This window comes from Anolis sagrei, chromosome 4, assembly GCF_037176765.1.
Source record: "Anolis sagrei isolate rAnoSag1 chromosome 4, rAnoSag1.mat, whole genome shotgun sequence".
NCBI classification, from domain to species: Eukaryota; Metazoa; Chordata; class Lepidosauria; order Squamata; family Dactyloidae; genus Anolis; species Anolis sagrei.
In genome coordinates, this window is record NC_090024.1 from 27,003,921 (window position 1) to 27,023,933 (window position 20,013).

Consider the following 20,013-nt stretch of genomic DNA (forward strand, 5'->3'; position numbering starts at 1 on the left):
GGGTTCCACTCCAGGTGTCCCGCATCATGTCAATTTCCTGGCTAGTGGCAGAATGGTGGGAGCCGCTGGGAAGTTTTCCTATAGCTGAACATACAGCAGTTGGCATAATTATCATTAGAGACTTCCAGAGCATGGGAGGTCCAAATGGATACCTGTCATTATGTGTCCAGTTATAGGACTAGTGTTTGGCCTCATGTTCACATGTGTTTCCTGGCTCTGGGTGTCTGGGTATTATGGTGTCTCCTCGATTCTACTTCCAGAAACACTCCTGTTAACATGAGACATTTTAGTGGTGCACTGGAATTCTCTGGAGCAAGAAAATATCCCTAAATTAAGATACTCTGTGTTTGTTTGTTTTTGTAGCTAATGTGATTAGCAGTTGTTCCTCCACCTGAAACGGCCATAATCTGGGAAGGGTTACTGGACAATGTATTTCCTCCTTTTGAATTAGACCTGTTCCAAAAATGATGAATGGCCTTATTTGGCCTAATTTTTGAAATATTTGGTGTACAACCTAGATTTTAAAACAATTTTAGATGGCTCTTCTATCATAACGGCTTTGCTGTGTCATTCTTCTATTGTTCAGTTGTGTTTTTATGCAGGTTTTGCAGTGCCCCAAAATCTGAATATATTAAATTTCTCATTTCAGAACCCCGATCCTAACAAAGAGAATCCTCCATGTAATGCCCAGGAGCTGGAAGAATGCGACATTTTCCTTGAGGACAGCACAAGTTTATGCAGATTTGATGGTAATACGTTGAATGTCACTCATGTGGTAAGTATAAGAGAACATTTTTAAACTCCTTAATAACTTCGTCATCTCTTGTTCTTTCTCTATTCAAAGAAATCCATGGATAAATCACTCAAATCCATTTCAGGCAGAGAAAAGGGCTCCTTTTGCTATTTAAGGGTCAATTTAGAAGATATGCTGGGCATGTATTTAAAGAAGATGCTTCCTCAAGAGGTGGAACTCCACAGTTTCTTAAAATGTGTTTTTCTTCACCTTGCATTACCACGCATTTGCAGTTGGCCATCGGAGGATGGACATAGACTTAATTTGAAAGTTTCATGTAGAGCTAAACATCACTGAGAAATCCCATGGTCAGAAACAGTACCGATGGATCAGAAGAAGTATACATTCTCTTTAATATTTCATTTCACCTACAGAGAAAGGTATGAAGCAGTTGTTCCTGACTCTCAGCAAGAGTGGGGGTTAGAATGTAATTTTTTTAGCAAAATGAATGGAAACCCTCCTTTTCTTTCTGATGATTGAATAGAGGTAAGATAGGAATCCACATCAGAGTTTTTCTCTAGTTGGCTGGCCCTATAGGACAAAAGAAACATGTTCATAAATAATGGTTTCCTAATGGTGAGAGTTAGACTGAGAGCTATAGTTTTATTGTGACTCCAGTCCTTTCTGGAGGGACAGGTTTAGATGGTGCTGGGACATGGCTGCTGAACCTCTTATTCCCATCTAGCAGTTCCAGGGAGCCAATGAAAACAACTGAACACATGTGGTGACAATACTCTAAAGTCATGAGATCTTATCTCAGAAGTGGAATCAACTTAGTACTTCAGTTAGTTAAATCACAGAGCTGCTGAACTTGCTGACCAAAAGGTCAATGGTTCAAATCCAGAGAGAGGAGTGAGCTCCTGTTGTTAGCCCCAGCTTCTGCCAACCTAGCAGTTTGAAAACATGCAAAAGTGAGTAGATCAATAGGTACTGCTCCGGTCGGAAGGTAACAACTCATCATGCAGTCATACCGGCCACATGACCCTTGAAGGTGTCTATGGACAACACTGGCTCTTCAACTAAGAAATGGAGATGAGCACCAACCCCCAGAGTCGGACACGACTAGACTTAAAGTCAGGGGAAAACCTTTACCTTTACCTTAGTTCAGTTAGTATTAGAATGGGAGACTGCCATTGAATGCCAAGTGTTTTAGGGGTTTATTTAGCACTAGAAGGTGCATACATACAGTAGAAGAAATAATCCGAAATATATTGAGACAAGTGGAGGTAATATGGGTTAAATATCTGATCATCTGTTGTAGGACTTTTTGCCATCAATTTTTGATAGGACTGTTTTCTCCACAAAGGTTGAAGTTCCCAGCTTTAAGGTACTTTAAGGTCATTGGAAAGGCCAGTTTCGAGTTCTTCATGACTCTGAGCTTGAGAGAAACAAGAAGAACCCTAAACGTTTTTTGGGGCTATATGTTGTCATATATGAGATATGTTATATATGTTGTGTGTGTGTGTGTGTGTGTGTTGTCATATATATGGAGATGAGCACCACCCCCCAGAGACGGACACAACTGGACTTAATGTCAGGGGAAACCTTTACCTTTACCTATGTTGTCACTGTAAAGTTCAAAGATAGGGTTTAGAAGTTTGAAGAATAGCTTGGGATATGCTTGTATCAAGTTTCACTTAAGCACACAGAATAGGTCCTTCCAGCTTATGGTTTCATATTGTATAGAATGTGCCTTCTAGACAGAGTATGGTTCTTAAAAACAAAACAATAATTTAAAGGGATTTCTGTGTCACAGTGTTTTTAATTAGAATTTTAATGCGCTTTGCTTTAGCAGATATATATTTTGGTATCTTTAATATCATATTTTTAAGCTGCATTTGTTAATACATGTAGTGTTGGTATTGTTTTGAACTGCCTCTGTGGCAGTATTTTTGGGATGTCTTACTGCTATAGTTTTGAGCTGTGTGGTGATTAATTTTATGGTTTTGGTTTGCTGTGAGCTGTCTTTGAACAGTCGCCCTAAAAGGCAATATACAAAGGTTGAAATAAATGACATATAAATCAAATGTAAATCAAGGGCTTTATGTTTCAGATCTCGCATGGGTATTTGCCTCTGGACAAAGAAATGTCCTAATATCACATCAAACACCCCTTGTCGTATTTTTCAGCTCATTGTCAAACAGTAGGGAAAAAGCAGTAGGGAACTGTAAGATGCTATTTCATTTTTATGAAGTGTTGCCTTTCTGGAGCTGTTCCTGTACAGCTTGGCCAATAGGAACTTGTATCCTTTCATTAATATTTTATCTGCCCACAGCAGTCCCAAGACATGAGCCAAACCATCTGTTTTTAATTCAATTTAGCGCCACTTAAGAAGACTTCCCCCTTTTTTTCTTGATTGAAAGTGGCTCATTTGTAACCAAGGTTAGTACTGTGCTTGAACACGCTCCTACTTCAGAAACAAGCTGCTTCCATGCAATCAGAGCCCTTGTGAGCTGTTAGGTCCACCGTTTTCTGAATGGAATATTCTACACTTGCTTTCTGCAAGTCGACTTCTCTCTTTCCCAAACCAAAAGCATCCTTGTGCAATTTTAGTCTTTACCATTTTATGTTTCTGTTTTGTTTATTTAGTAATTATGTGTGAGACGAGCATCTCTTCTTGATGGCATCTCAGCTAAAATGTTGCTTCTATTTATCGTTGTGAAAAACATTCTATACAAATAATATTAACTGCAACAGAAACAGAAAGACTTTCAAATAGATAACATGCAGCAATTGCATGTTCATAAAAGAAGCGAGCTCTTTTTGCACTAGGATCAAATAGTTGCCATTTAGCAACTAGTTTTTTTTTCCATGTCAGGAGCGACTTGAGAAACTTTAAGTCACTTCTGGTGTGAGGGAATTGGTCGTCTGCAAGGACGTTGCCCAGGGGACACCCAGATGTTTTAGCATCCTGTGGGAGGCTTCTCTAATGTTCCTGCATGGAAAGCTGGAGCTGACAGACAGGAGCTCATCCCACCCCCCAGATTAGAACCACCAACCTTTCGGTCAACAGTTCAGCCGCACAAGAGTTTAACCCATTGCACCACCAGGGGTTCCTGATAGATAAGCTCAATGCAAATGGTTTGTTTTATTTTGTATTTTCGGGTTTAAAGGGGATAGGGTTGAGACATTACATGCCACATATTTTATCTCCAAGAGGCATCTTTAAGGATTTTTTAAATGATTAGTTCACTTTGTCCTAGTGTTAACATAAAGAATTTGGGTGTTTTTGTTAGTCTTTGAATTTTACAAACTATTCCAGCTTTGGGTTGTTGTAGGTTTTTTCGGGCTATATGGCCATGTTCTAGAGGCATTCTGTCCTGATGTTTCGCCTGCATCTATGGCAAGCATCCTCAGAGGTAGTGACCTCACTACCTGTGAGGATGCTTGCCATAGATGCAGGCGAAACGTCAGGAGAGAATGCCTCTAGAACATGGCCATATAGCCCCCCAAAAAACCCTACAACAACCCAGTGATTCCATCCATGAAAGCCTTCGACAATATATTCCAGCTTTCTTTGAAGATATGGCAAAAGCCTGACACTTTTAATCTCAATCAAAAGGCAAAAAATAATGATAATTCTGCAGACATGGAGAATCCTGTGGCATTTCAGATGTTTTGGTTGTCAAGTTGCACAAGGCCTAGCCAATATAGCCAGTGAAAAGTTATTATGGAAGTTCAAAAATATCCTGGTATCAAAAGATTTTCATTTACTGTTATAACGTCTTTTGGTGGTAGTCCATTTTAATATTTCACAGCATGCATTCTGGGAGATAACTGTGGAATTAATTATAAACATACCATATTTTTACAGAGAATCATAGTAAACTATCTCTTCCTCTCCCTCCTCACTCCTTTGGGCAACATTTCATGATTTTTTTAAAAAAAACAGTTGTGAGGAAAACTAGGTAACAAACAACTCTGGTTAATATCCAAAAATGTTCTCTGTGAAAGCTTACAGAACAGTGTATCATTGGATGTTGGGTCATATACAGAATTTACATAACCTTCCTTTTTTTCTTTTCGCCAATGTAACAAGCCATAGTTTAAAAGTCCACCTCTCCAGCTGTGCAAAGTTCCAAACTCTATCAATCCACTGGCAGGTGGATAAATCTTGCAAATTATTCTGAGTCCCTGCTGTCTGTATCCCTGATACATACACTTATGGAGTCTTTATGTAAGACATTTTTATTTGCATTGTCACATCTGGATTATTTTGATCACCCAGCCAAGATCAATAACAAAATGAAAATCTCCTCCTTTTTTCCCCTTTTTTTTGGATTTATAGCATTTGGAGCCATTATGGTGCACCATGAGTTGAACATTTTTCTACAGATGTAGATAAACCTGAAAGGAAAGGGGGATTTAGAGAAGCTACAAACACACACACAGACACACACACACGAGTAAGATTTAAAATTCTTATTTCCCATCATATCTTAACTCATTTCCTCTTCGCACATATTTTTTGTTCATTCATTCAGTTACTTCCAACTCTTTATGACCTCATGGACCAGCTCACACCAGAGCTCCCTGTTCACTGTGGCCATCCCCCAGCTCCTTCAAGGTGAAGCCAGCCACTTCAAGGATACCATTCATCCGTCTTGCCCTTGGTCGGCCCCTCTTCCTTTTTCCTTCCCTTTTTCCCAGCATCATTATCTTCCCCAAGCTTTCATGTCTTCTCATTATGTCTTCTCCTCTAATATCCTTCCCTCCAGTGAGCAGTCGGGCTTTTTTCTTGGAGGATGGACTGATTGGATCTTCTTGCAGTCCAAGGCACTCTCAGAATTTTCCTTCAACAGCACAGTTCAAAAACGTCTATCTTCCTTCGCTCAGCCTTCCTTATGGTTTAGCTCTCACATGCATAGGATACTATTAGGAATACCATTGCTTTAACTATGTGGATCTTGGTTGCCAGTGTGATGTCTCTACTCTTCACTATTTTATCAAAATTGTTCATTGCTCTCTACCGAAGAATTAAACGTTGTCTGATTTCCTGACTGCAGTCTGCGTCTGCAGTAATCTTCACACCTAGAAATACAAAGTCTGTCACTGCCTCCATGTTTTCTCCCTCTATTTTCCAATTATCAATCAGTCTGATTGCCATAATCTTGTTTTTTTTATGTTTAACTGCAACCCAGTTTTTGCACTTTCTTTCACCTTGGTTATCAGGCTCCTCAGCTCCTCCTCACTTTCAGCCAGCAAAGTGGTATCATCTGCATATCTAAGGTTGTTAATGTTTCTTCCAGCAATTTTAACTCCAGCCTTGGATTCGGCAAACCCCGCACATTGCATGATGTGTTCTTCATACAACTTAAGTAGGTAGGGTGAGAGTATACATCCCTACCGTACTTCTTTCTCAATCTTGAACCAGTCTGTTGTTCTGTGGTCTGTTCTTACTGTTGCTACTTGGTCCTTATACAGATTCCTCAGGAGACAGACAAGGTGATTTGGTATCCCCATACCACCAAGAACTTGCCACAATTTATTATGATCCATACAGTCAAAGGTTTTAGAATAATCAATAATCATCTGAAACTCCCTACCTTCCTCCATTATCCAGTGGGTATTGGCGATGTGGTCTCTTGTTCCTCTGCCTTTTCTGAACCCAGCTTATATATCTGGCAGCTTTCTCTCTCCATGTATTTTTCACACATATAAACACTGAGAATCCTACAGCCATTTTGAATGCACACACTTCTCCAAAGTGTTTTTTCAGATTTGATGTTACTGTTTATTCCCCCCCCCCCCCCCCCCCCCGCTTGACCTACAGCCCAGGAAAGTGTCAATTAAAAATCTGGGCTTTCATAAACAATAAAGCTCTCAGGCACTTGCAAGGTCATGACATACAATTATAAACTCATTTGTCATGACCTGCTAGATACTTGAAATCACCGCTCATTTTAGGACCTAAATTAAACAAAACAGGACAGTCTTTTTAGCATTAAGCATTGGCAGTCTAGTTAAAGGAGGAAGCTATCTTCAAAACTGGCTCTCTTTCCCTTAGCACATCCCCCAATGTTTACCCAATTTGCTCTTGCCAATCGAGGTTGGTGTTAGGAAAAATATATATACAAAAACAAAGTTTTGACAGACAACCTTTATTAGCTGAATGAAATAAAAATTTGCCATCCCAAAACTTTACTGAAGCTTAGATCTCCTGAAATAGCAGTTTATACTGTGAGTGCTCCTCAGATTAAAAAAAAACCCACACAAATGCAGAATATTATGTATTATTGTTACATAGACATGGTCCCTGGACTTTATCACATAAGGCAAACAAACTGGCACACCTTAGTGACTGTCCCTATTACATGACACCATGTTCATTCCACTATCAGTCTATCTTCCTCTTTCCCCGTGATTCTTACATCCTTAGCTATTAATGAGTAAAACCCACCAAGAGCTCCTAATCCCACAACACTCACATCACACACCTTGGTGTAATGGATCTCTTCCTCTTCTGTGCTAGCATTTCAGCAATAAAGTAATGTCAGGATGAGGGATTCTCTAGTTCTATCCTTCCCCCTTACTATTCCCAAACTGGCTGTTTTCTGGGGGGAGTGGGTTGAGCTCCCTCTCTCAGCTCCAGCTCCTCATGCAGGGACACAAGAGAAGTCTCCCACAAGGATAGTAAAACATCAGTTAATTCTCGCACACCAGAAACAACTTGCAATTTCTCAAGTCGCTCCTGACATGAAAAAAAAATTGCCTTTTTGTAAAAACTGATGAAATTGAACAATTATTCTAAAAAGAATATTTTATTTTTGGTGATTAACCATACAATTTTATATTGCTGCTACCCCTCAATGTTTGTCCTTAGAGTACACCTCCTCCTCTCCTGTATGAAAGAACCTTCTCGACCTCACTTCCGAAGAGTTTCTCCCTCACAAATAATCTGCCCCATCCCTATCTCACCCCGTGTTTTTAGCTCTTAGCTTTAGTATTTTATTCTGTACATGTGGCCCACTCACTGTTACTGTGTTATGAATGATTTTATTTTAATTTTATATTGTTTGCTGTATTTTTATGTTTTATGTAATTTATTATGCTATTGTTTGTTTTTGACTTCTTTTATTGTATTGCGTTGTAGGGCTTGGCCTCATGTAAGCTGCCCCGAGTCCTCACCGGGGAGATGGTGGCGGGGTATAAACAGAGGCTGGATGGCCATCTGTCAGAGGTGAATTGAATGCAGTATTCCTGCTTCTTGGCAGGGGGTTGGACTGGATGGCCCATGAGGTCTCTTCCAACTCTTTGATTCTGTGAAATAAAGATGACGATGATGATGATGATGATGATGATGATTATTATTATTATTATTATTATTAAAAATTAAGGTCCAACAGTATTGTGGGAAGGCTGAGTTAGGCTTTACAGAACTATGACCATAGGACAATGGATTGGTGAATTGGCTCAATTGCACTAATGAAAAGTGGCATGATATTGATGTTGTTCAATGAGGTATTCCATTGTAGTGGAATAGAAAGATGTGTGTGATAAAGGTTAAAGCATTTCATATTATATTTTGAAATTGTTAACAAACAAGCCAAACAAAAGCAAAGATTGAAACTTTTAATGTGGTTCAGTCACATGTCCTTGACTCATGGCTTCTCTGTTGAATGCAATAAGCGTACATAACCACAATTATGCTGTTACCTATTGTTGATGCCAGTTAGCAATTCAGTGAAGTGTGTCTCTATTTAATTTGTTACCATTCTTTTAAAACAGATATCTTTCCTAAAATAGAGTATAAGCATGATTGAATTTATTTGATCTTTAATTGATGTGCCAAATAGCAAAACTGTGCCTATGTGTAATTATTTGATCTTAACTAGAAAGATATTTTTACTCATTTATACTTGGCTTTCCTTTTGAGTCACAAGGTCACTGTGGTATCATTTGATGTTGTCCAAGGGGAAATATTCACAAAGATATACCCATTTACTCAGAGATGAAGGGAAATTGCTCTCATTAGTAGCTGTTAATGTTTTTCCTCCTTTCATGGTGATCAATGCATTCATATTGATTGCTTCCAATTTTTCCCCCGTCTCAAAAATAGGCTGAAATCTCCAGTGTATGACTGTGTATTTGCTGGCTAGCTTGAACATTTTCTGCCTCATTAAACATCTGTTCTTTAGTTGAAGACAAATATTTCAGTGGATACATTCCAATTGCAAAGGGACCTGTCTTTCCCTGTGGGATGATGATCTTTTCTTCCTCCATCCCTAATGACGTGCCCCTTCTTTCTTTCCCATCACTTTGCACTGCCTTGTCTATCTGCAGCCCAAGTCATACATTTCTATTGGTATCACTCCTGTTCTCTTTTACTTATATTGATTTTGTAATATATTTGCCATATTTTTTGAGTAGACTTTCAGATAAGGAAGAAAAAACTCTTTGTAATTTGTGAATATGGTTCTTGGGAAGCCTTTGAATTAGACCCATGTTTAAGTACGTTCCAGGCAATATTACCAGTAATGTTTCTTCTTGGAAAAAAGTGCATTCTACTGGAAAAGGTACCCATAAAAAACGGTTGTTAATATTGTTAGGATTACTTGTATTCTAAGTTTAAAATCCATTTTTTTCTACTCAGTCCAATCAATCCCCCATAAGGATCAACCAATACAGATAATTAAATATATTGATTATAATGCTTAATAGCTCAATATACAGGACATTATTTGCAAGAGAAAACACAGAACTTTGGATGCTGAACTTGCTGACCAAAAGGTCACAGGTCCAAATCCGGGGAGTGGAGTGAGCTCCCGCTGTTAGTCCCAGCTTCTGCCAACCTGGAAGTTTGAAAACATGCAAATGTGAGTAGATCAATAGGTACTGCTCCAGTGGGAAGGTAATGGTGCTCCATGCAGTCATGCTGGCTACATGACCTTGGAGGTGTCTACTGACAACGCCGGCTCTTTGGCTTAGAAATGAAGATGAGCACCAACCCTCAGAGTTGGACACGACTGGACTTAATGTCAGGGGGAAACCTTTACTTTTACTGTGGTTCCACATGGTAATTTCATCTCAAGGATAGGGCCCCCCGGTGGCGCAATGGGTCAAACACTTGTGCCAGCAATGGTTCGAATTCGGGGAAGGGGGTGAGCTCCCATCTGTCAGCACCAGCTTCTCATGCAGAGAAATGAGAAAAGCCTCCCATAGAATGATAAAACATCTGGGCATCCCCTGGGCAATGCCCTTACAGACAGCAAATTCTTTCCCACCACTAGCGACTTGCAGTTCCTCATGTCGCTCCTGACACACACACATACACTCAAACCTCAAGAATCATCAATTGAAAGAAAAAAATAAATCTTAGTTTAAGAGACAATTGCAAAATTTAATGCAAAAATGGCATTTAAAGCATTGTGTAGCCTAGAGTTTACATTACATACACAATGTCCAAGATCTTAAAATGGCTTTAGAGTAGCATAAATATCTAGGGGTAGCGTTTCAATACACAATCTTTATACCAAATATTGGCTTAGTGCATGTATGTGGTCGGTGTATGTGACTAAAAAGCCATTTTGCAAATGTAGTGTATAGTAAGTCACTACATTTGTGGTGTAGTGTATAGTAAGTCAGCTCCCTATAAGACCCTACTGAGTATCTGATGTTGTGTCATTTCTTGTGTCATTTTTTCCTGCAAAGATTCTTAGCAGATTTGCTGTGCTGTTTATCCTTAGGAAATCAGATAAACTTTCTTTTTCCAGCATACAAATTTTTATTTTGCAGTTCTCTTACCAACTGTTTCTATGCTGCTCTGTGCCTTTCTGATCAGATCTCTAGCTTTAATCCTTCTATTCTTACTGTGCCTTTAGTTATGAGCTGCCCTCAGGGTTTAGTAGGACCATCTGATGGGATATAGATCTCAAAACAAATAAATTCATGCACAGAATATGGAGAAAATGTTTATCGCAACAGCTGTGTTGTGGAGAAGTAGCTCTGTTCAATGCATCCCTTCAAATACTGCTGGGTTTTTCTGAAACTTCAGAGTGCACTGGATGTGCAACCCCATTATTAGACATTTGTGGTTCCTAATTTTGCCAAACTTTTGTCTAAGGAAGAGCAGATCTAAAAGGGAAACATTGCCTTTCTGGAATATGCAGGGCAGTCTTTCCTTGAGTTATACATGTAGGTCCTCCAACTTTCCTTTTCAGAATGGCTTTGTTTGTCAACAATTACTCCATCATAAGAAGGTGAACCAACTTTTCTCCCTACTTCCTACCTCCATTCTGCTTCAGTTCTTTCCGAAAAGAGCTTTCTATCTTCCAGATCTTAGCCATCTGGGAACATTCTATTGGATTAGACTGTTTTTTTAACCTTTCTGATAAGATTTTTTAAAACACATTCTATATTAACTGGGGTTAAGCATACAGAAACCCCATCCCCAAAAGTGAAAAACCATGAATAAAGAAATTGCTTTTCTTTTGAGAGAACACTTCTCTACAGGTTTCTAGGTTTTCCAGCCTTCTGCTTCAGAATAACCATAGAATCGTACTTGAAAACATAAAGAATTCTAGAAAGGGATCCTCTCTAGAAATCTCTAGGTCTTCCAGCATGACCAGCGGACATATTGAACATAGAATCATACCGGGGGACCTAGAGGTTCCTGGAGACAACATTTTTATCAAATATATGAATAATCAAATCTGTAAAAGTTAAACCGCAAATGTGGAGGGACAAGTGTACTTTTTTTCACATAGTCTTTCCAACCTAGCCACAGTCAGTTGTGGTGAATCACAAAAATAGGTGCATACTCTCCACAGATCAGGAGTTGAGTATGTGATGGAAGAGGCATCTTCGGACTGATCTATCTATAGCTTACAATGAAAGTCAGATCAATATATACACTGTGTACTGACTCCTAAAATAACTCATTTTTGTCCCCAAGTAATGTACATGTCAGTAACTTTTCTCTTTTAAATAAAGTGTTTTTTTAAAGAAATAATGGTATTTCTATTATTAAGATCTACATAGTTAAAGCAGTGGTACTCCCTGTAGCAACCTATGGATGTGAGAGCTGGACCATAAGGAAGGCTGAGTTAAGGAAGATAGACACTTTTTAACTGTGGTGCTGGAGGAAAATTCTGAGAGTGCCTTGGACCACAAGAAGATCAAACCAGTCCATACTCCAGGAAGTAAAGCCCGAATGCCCACTGGAGGGAAGGATATTAGAAGCGAAGATGAAGTATTTTAGCCACATAATGAGAAGACAGGAAAGCTTGGAGAAGGCAATGATGCTGGGGAAAATAAAGGAAAAAGGAAGAGGGGCCAACCAAGGCCAAGATGGATGGATGGTATCCTTGAAGTGACTGGCTTGACTTTAAGGAGCTGGTGTGGGCTGGTCCATGAGGTCACAAAGAGTCAAAAGCAACTGAACGAATAAACAACAAAAGTATTTTTATTTCTCCAGAATCAAAGGGAAGTATATTTGTTTAAAAAGGACAAAGAGATTAACAGATTTGTACTTGTAATTGTTTTCAGTCTCGGCCTTTTCTCATCTTTTTGCATTCTTTCTGTGCAAGATCCAGAACAAAATAATGAAAAGATTGAACTCATTTGCAATCTGATACTGGAATTCAATTTCTGTGAATACTATGGACGGCTTAAAAAAGAAGACAAATAAATGAGTCCTAGAACAAATCAAGCCTGAACTCCCACTAGAAGGGGGGAAAATGACTAAATTGAGACTACTGTGCTTTGGGCACATCATGAAATGACATGACTTGATGGGAGAGAGAGTAATTCTCAGTAAAGTGAAAGGCAGGAGGAAAAGAAGAAAACCTCATTACAGATAGCTTGACTCAATCAAGGAAGTCACGGCCATGAGTTTCCAAGGGCTGAGAGGGCTCTTGATAACTAGGGCTCTTGGAGGTTTCTCATTCATTGAGTTGTCAGTAAAAGCCAAACTGACCTCAAAGAAGAACAATTATTTTTTCTATAAAGTGTTGTGATTTTAAAAAACCACTTCAGAAGAGTTGTTCAGCCTATATCCCACATTTAGTTCGATAATACCTAGTTCTGCCCCTCCCTTGATCTTCCCATTAAACCTGCAAAATAGCTTTTAGCAAAGGGAGAGTGTATTGTCGAAGAGAGAGTGAATAGCCCAGGATCACTTGTTGAGCTTTATAAGGTGCAGACCAAAAAGATACAACAAAAGTGTTAGAAAATAATGAAAGTGTGTAAATGATTAATGATTACTAAATTAGTATTTTTTTCACCAATATCCTAAAGAGCTTGGACAAGTGTGTGTGTGTATTTCTTCGAAACAAGCAAGTGAAGTGAAATATGTAGAGAAATAATGCTTACCTCATGGTCATTTGATTGCCAAGTGTGGGTTTGAACATATGTTTCCTAGGCTCTACTCCAGGAATCCACAAACTTCCAAAGTCATTTACCCGGCCCTCGGTCAGGGTCAACCTAAGTCTGAAACAACTTGAAAGCACACAACAACAATAATCCTATCGTATCAGCCAAAAGGAGTCCCACAATTCCCATTGAAATACTAATATGTTTATATTTGTTAAAATTGTTCTTCATTTTATTGTATTGTTTTAAAGTGTTTTTGCACTACAAATAAAATATGTGCAGTGTGCATAGGAATTCATTCATGTTTTTTTTTTTTTAATTATAATCCGGCCCTCCAACAGTTTGAGGGACTGCGACCTGGCCCTCTGTTTAAAAAGTTTGAGGATCCCTGCTCTACTGGATCATGAAGATAGTAATTAGACTAACACAAAACCATAAAGATGCAGTATTAAAATCTCACATCAAAACATTTCTAAGTGTAAATCATTCAGATTTCAGAACCAGGTTGTGGTACAGCTAGTTAGTAGCCATCTGCATTAAATCGGTACTGCCAAGTAGTCAGCCCAGGTTGGAATGACCTCCCTACCATTAATAGTCTAGCTTGCAGTTGACCTATGCAGCCCAAAAGACAGTTGCATCTGTCAAGTAGGAAGTTTAGGTACCGCTTTATGTGGAGAGGCTAATCTAACTAATTTATGGCACCATAAAACCTTCCAGCAGTATGTGTAGGAATGAGGAAGTACTCCATCAAGGATTTGGTGTCACAAGTGGATGGTGAAGTAGCAGCTTCCCTTGTGGCTAGAATTGAGCATACCCTCATGAAGCCAGAAAGCTGGAATGTTAAATTGTCTCTGTGTTTGTCTATATATGTTGTATGTCTAATGGCATTGAATGTTTGCCATGTATATGTGCATTGTAATCCACCTTGAGTCCCCTGTGGGATGAGAAGGGTGGAATATAAATACTGTAAATAAATTAATAAATATTCAGATCTCAGGTAGACTGGTGATAATGAATACAGTAGTTTAGAGGTCTGGACTTGGACTTTGCTTGACCATTTGTCATTCTTATTTTTTGTTCCAAGCGGAAATTATGCCACTAGTGGTTGGTATAATAACAAAATTAGAATTGATATTGGGTTTTTTATCCCACAGGTTAATCTTGGAAGCAATCAGTATCTTTTCTCAATCATTGTGGATCCTAAAGAAATGCCATGCTTCTGCCTACGTCATGATGTTGACGCACTTCTGTGGCAACCGCGTCCAGAACAGCAGGACAAATGGGAACACATTTCTACTTTCAATGCACTAGGTAAGGAAGAAAGCCTTTGTAGCATTACCTGGAAAGAAGTGACTAGCAGGGTTCTGTCTTGGGCCCAGCTCTGTTCAACATCTTTATGAAAATTGGATAAAGTGTAGAGAGCATGTTTATGAAGTTTGCAGATAACACCAAATTAGGAAGGGTAGCGACAGCTTAAAAAGCCAATGGTATTTTGGGCTGCATCAAAAGGAGTATCGTGTCTAGATCAAGTGAAGTAATAGAGCCTTTATTCTGCTTTGGTCAAACTTCACCTGGAATACTGTGTCCAGTTCAGGAGAGATATTGACAAGCTGGAGGGTGTACAGAAGAGAATGACTAAAACGATAAAAGATCTGGAGATGATACCTTATGAGGAGTGGCCTAAGGAGCTGGGTCTGTTTAGCATGCAGAATCAAAGGTTGAGAGGAGACAAGATTACCATGTTTAAATATATGAAAGGCTCTCATAAGGAAGAGGGAGCAGGCTTGTTTTCTGCTGCCCTACAGCAATGATTTCAAGTTATAAGAAAGGAGGTTCCACCTGAACATGACAAAGAACTTTCTGACTGTCAGAGCTGTTCAACACTGGGACTCACTGCCTTGGAGTGTGGTGGAAGCTCCTTCCTTGGAAGCTTTTAAACAGAGGCTTGATGGCAACCTTTTAGGGGTATTATGATTGTTCTTTTCTTGCATGGCAGGGGATTGGACTAGATAACCCATTTGCCTCTTCCAACTCTTAAGATTCTATGATTCTAAGTGGAGTTTAGTTTTGTGGATAGCAGTTTCTGTAGCTTTAGGAAAAACGCAATTTTCCCTAAGACTACATTTAGAGGAGACTACATCACAGTAGATATAAACTGTTCCAGAGTACAATTCAGGGTACTTTCTTAACTTAAAACTCTTTGAAGAAACCCATGATATATTTCAGGCTGTCCTAATGCTGTGCTAACTAGTATGTATTATTTATCAAACACATTATAAGGAAGGTGCATGGCCTAACATGTTTTCATCACCCTTTTCTTTGCAATGGACAACTTAAGTACTCTTCTTTTAAAAATATTTCATTGTTCAAAAGAGGGGATTCTAAAGCTTATTTTCTTTTATCATCCAGTGTTTTTTGGGGGAAAGATTTCACACTTCAGCATAAGTCATTGCAAAGATTTTGTCAAGATGTGGAAGATTCACATTTAGCTGACAGTTTCTTCTTTATTGAAGCTTTCAACTAGTCCATGACACTTTATGGGAGTACTTTTTGTGTCTGAATACAAAGAGCCTGACCATGACTATAACATTTGGTTTTTCCATTAAAAAGCAATATTTTCAAAAAAGAATCCCAGGTATAGTTATAAGCCATGGGCAATCCATGGTTCTAAATGGTTCTAAACTATACAAAACTAGAAGGCACTGGTACTTTGCTTCTATAGTGTTGCTAAAGTTCTGGTGGTGAAAATTTCAGAACTCTAACAAAACTTTCAAAATTTCATTATAAATGGCAGTTCCTAATGGGTTCTGTCATAAAAATTGCCAATAATGAAATAATAATTAAATTTTGAAAGTTTTATTAGAATTCTGAAATTTTTACTACTTAGCAGTAAAATTTAACCATCATATTAAAATAGTAGCCTAGAAATAGATAAAACATTTCAAAGCAAGCAAAACACACAGGATTCTTTGGATCCTGACTAACCTGTGTTTTTTCCCCTCTGGAATAGGTGACAGATCCAAACCAATTCTAGTGGCCCAAGCCAGTACTAGAATGTCATAGTATCTTGATGCGTTGGATTTTATTTATTTATTTATTTATTTATTTATTTATTTTGCATAATTGACTTAAGAATGGAAACACAGGGATAAATTGCCAGTCATTAGTCCCAACAGGACTAAATCCACTAAATCATTGGGACATAGATTCATGTTGATTTACTAAATTACTATTCATTCACCTGGACTTTACTCATTGAGATTCACTGTTGCATTTAGCCCACAGTTGAGGCCAGGTTTGGCAGGAAGATCCATCTCTCATGATCAGGACAGCTACTGATTGATGTAGAGTCCATTGAAATTCTTCTAACCATATTGGCCTTCTGCTATCACGATTAGCTGCCTCCATTATCATAGAAACATAGAAACACAAGAGTTGGAAGAGTTGGACCATGCAGTCCAACCCTCTGCCAGGCAGGAAAAGCACAATCAAAACACCCTTATCAGTATAAGTAGCTTTCAGACTCCACTGACTTTAAACAGAATTGTAACCTGATATTTCCTTATTGGCTCTCCGAGTTAATACCATCTTGCAATTTCATCTAAAAAAATAAACACTTTCATGTTAATCTCCTTCACTTAATATTTTCAGGGGAAAGCATGACATCAATTTCTCTCTGCATAACCAAACATTAGAAACACCTTGCCACCTGTGCTTACTTAAATGTGGCATATGTAGCATATTCATTTATTTATTTTTCTTGGACTTCTAGTTTACCTTAAACTATATTTAGGTAGTTAGACTTTAAAGAATATAATTCAAATTCTCTCCTAGAAAGTTAGAGAGATTCAACTGAGACACTGGAGAATTAGTATGATTTTTTACTTACTGCCCTTCCCTATAATGGTGTGTATTGTCACAATAGTTCTAAATCTAGTTGTGTGTCATATTAACTAGCAGTGTCACATGTAATACGATATAGAAGTGGTTCTCAACCTGTGGGTCCCCAGGTGTTTTGCCCTACAACTTCCAGAAATCCCAACCAGTTTACCAGCTGTTAGGATTTCTGGGAGGTGAAAGCCTAAACATCTGAGGACCCACAGGTTGAGAACCACTGCATTATACGAATCTGTGCTTTGGTGCTTTCAGGGCTAGATTCCATATGAATTTACTATGTTCAGTTCTGGGCACTACAATTCAAGAAGGGTATTGACAAGCAGAAAGGTGTCCAAGAGAAGAACAACCAAAAGGCTCAAAGCTCTGCAAACCAGGCCCTATGAGGAGTAGCTTAGGGAGCTGGGAGTGCTTAGCTTAAAAAGGAGCAAGGTAAGAGCAATCATGATAACCATTTTCAAATATTTGAAAGAATGTCTTGTTGAGGAGGGATGAAACTTGTTTTCTGCTGCTCTAGAGACTAAGACATTGAGCAACAAACTGCAGGAAAAGAGATTCCACATATGGGTGAAGAAAAATTCAAAAACTGTTAAGAAGTGGAATATGCTGTCATGGGGTGCAGAGAAGTCTTCTCTGGAGCTTTTTAAACAGAGGCTGGATGGCTATCTGCCAGAAGTGCTTTATTTATGTGTTCCAGCATTGGACTGGATGGCTCTTGTGGCATCATTTAACTCGTAGAATCATTGAATTATAAAGTTGGAAGAGACTTTGTGGGCCATCCAGTCCAACCCCCTGGCAAGAAGCAGGAAAATTGCATTCAAAGCGCCTTGGACAGATGGCCATCTAGCCTCTTTTTAAGAGCCTCCAAAGAAGGAGCCTCTATCACACTCCAGGGCAGAGAGTTCCACTGGTGAACCGCTTTCACAGTCAGGAAGTTCTTCCTAATGTTCAAGTGGAATGTCCTTTCCTGTAGTTCGAAGCCATTGTTCCTCCTCCTAGTCTCCAGAGAAGTCCTCCCTATGACTTCCCCTCACATATTTATACATGGCCCTCATCATGTCTCCTCTTGGTCTAAACATGCCCAGCTCTTTAAGCTGCTCCTCATAGAGCTTGTTCTCCAGACCCTTGATCATTTTAGTTGCCCTCCTCTGAACACACTCCAGCTTGTCAACATCTCCTGTCAATTGCAGTGCCCAGAATTGGACACAGTGTGATTACAGGTGTGGTCTGACCAAAGCAGAATAGAAGGGTAGCATGACTTCCCTGTATCTAGACACTATACGCCTATTTATGCAGGCCAAAATCCCATTGGCTTTTTTAGCTGCCACATCACATTGTTGGCTCATGCTTAACTTGTTGTCCACGAGGACTCCAAGATCATTTTCACATATACTGCTCTCGAGCCAGGCATCCCCCATTCTTTATCCTTGCATTTCATTTTTTCTGCCTAAGTTGAGTATCTTGCATTTGTCCCTGTTGAACCTCATTTTGTTAGTTTGGGCCCATCTCTCTAATCTGTTAAGATCGTTTTGAATTCTACTCCTGTCTTCTGGAGTATTAGCTTATGATCTAAGTCTTATGCCAAAAGAGAGCCTTTTAGAGCTCTAACCTAAGAGAGGATGTAAAATATATATTATAACCTTTTTTTGCTTGTTTATATATATTTCAGGTTATGTGCAAGCGTCAAAGCAAGACAAGAAGTTCATGGCCTGTGCCCCAAACCATTCGTATTCTGCCCTGTGTGAATGTATGCGGAGAGTGTTCATCTATCGGCAACCCACCCCTTTGTCTACTGTTCTCTACAACAGAAAGGAGGGAAGACAAGTCGGGCAAGTTGCTAAGCAGTTGGTAGCAACTCTGGAAACCCATGATCCTGTTTTGGGGTTTCAGGCGACAAATGAGAGATTATTTGTTCTCACAACAAAAGTCTTGTTTATAATAAGAGTAAGCACCGAGAATTAATGATTAAATACACCCTGTACTCCAAATTGGTGGCAACAATGACTACAAATTAGTAGGAAAGAACAGAGTTGTGCAAAGGCAACATACCATATTTACAATTTTCTGAAGTTCTGACCAAAATTTAAGTTCACATTCGCCTATACTTAACCATGAATAATATCATTTTTTTTAATAAACAGTCAATTATTGTTGCAAAACATTTCAATTCTGTTGAGAAGGTAAATGATTTTTGTCTTGATGCTTCCCAGCAGAAACTAGTGATAGAAATTGCCTTTATGAGATGCCCAAGGTGTTTTTTGTTTCCAGATATTTTTTCTATTTTGCAGTTTTCAATAGTTCATTCAAAATATGTTCTTTTAGATTTTTTTTAGTTCTTGTCACATTAAGTCAAATCAGCCCCGAATTGCATCTTTAAATTGAAAATTACCAAATAATTAAAATTTAATTTGCAGCTTAGTAACAACTTTATTAAAAAGGCTTTTCATTTCCTTTTGAATGATTTCATTTAACTCTTGCCTTGGCTCACTGGACAAATGATTTTGGTTCTGGACATCTCCTTTTCTAAGGCATACTCATTATGTGCATATGTAGTAGTCCCTTGTGGATTGTATTGGTCTTCCGTAGAAAAATCTCCAAACATTTTAGAAATAAAGTGGGGTTTTTTAAATAAAAAATATGTTCTGGTGTTTTTTTCCCCTGACAGTGAGAATTTGGAAACATACATAGTTTGAAGGCTCTTAGTTTAGTAGGGTTTTTTTTTTTCCAATGTCAGGAGCAACTTGAGAAATTGAGAGTTGCTTCTGATGTGAGAGAATTGGCTGTCTGCAAGGATATTGCCCAGGGGACACCTGGATGTTTTACCATCCTATGGGAGGCTTCATTTCCCCACATGAGAAGCTGGAACTGACAGACGGGAGCTCACCCCGCTCCCCGGATTCAAACCGCCAACCTTTCGGTCAGCAATCCTGCCGGCACAAGGGTTTAACCCATTGCACCACCGGGGTCTCCAGTTCAGTAGTTACTACCACTCTCAAAAGTGTGTAAAGTAATTC

At 38.9% G+C, this 20,013-nt stretch overlaps 1 protein-coding gene across 1 annotated transcript in view; it reads left to right on the forward strand.

The window, feature by feature from the left end:
- The window catches only part of NUDCD1 (NudC domain containing 1), a 68,982-nt gene extending 49,347 nt beyond the window's left edge, over positions 1-19,635 (forward strand). Inside the window, exons 8-10 of the mRNA XM_067467330.1 lie at positions 650-775; positions 14,260-14,416; positions 18,669-19,635. Of these exons, the coding sequence (XP_067323431.1) occupies positions 650-775; positions 14,260-14,416; positions 18,669-18,961 (576 nt within the window). The 3' untranslated portion in view covers positions 18,962-19,635. The remainder of the gene's footprint in view (positions 1-649; positions 776-14,259; positions 14,417-18,668) is intronic.
- Positions 19,636-20,013: the final 378 nt, after the last annotated feature.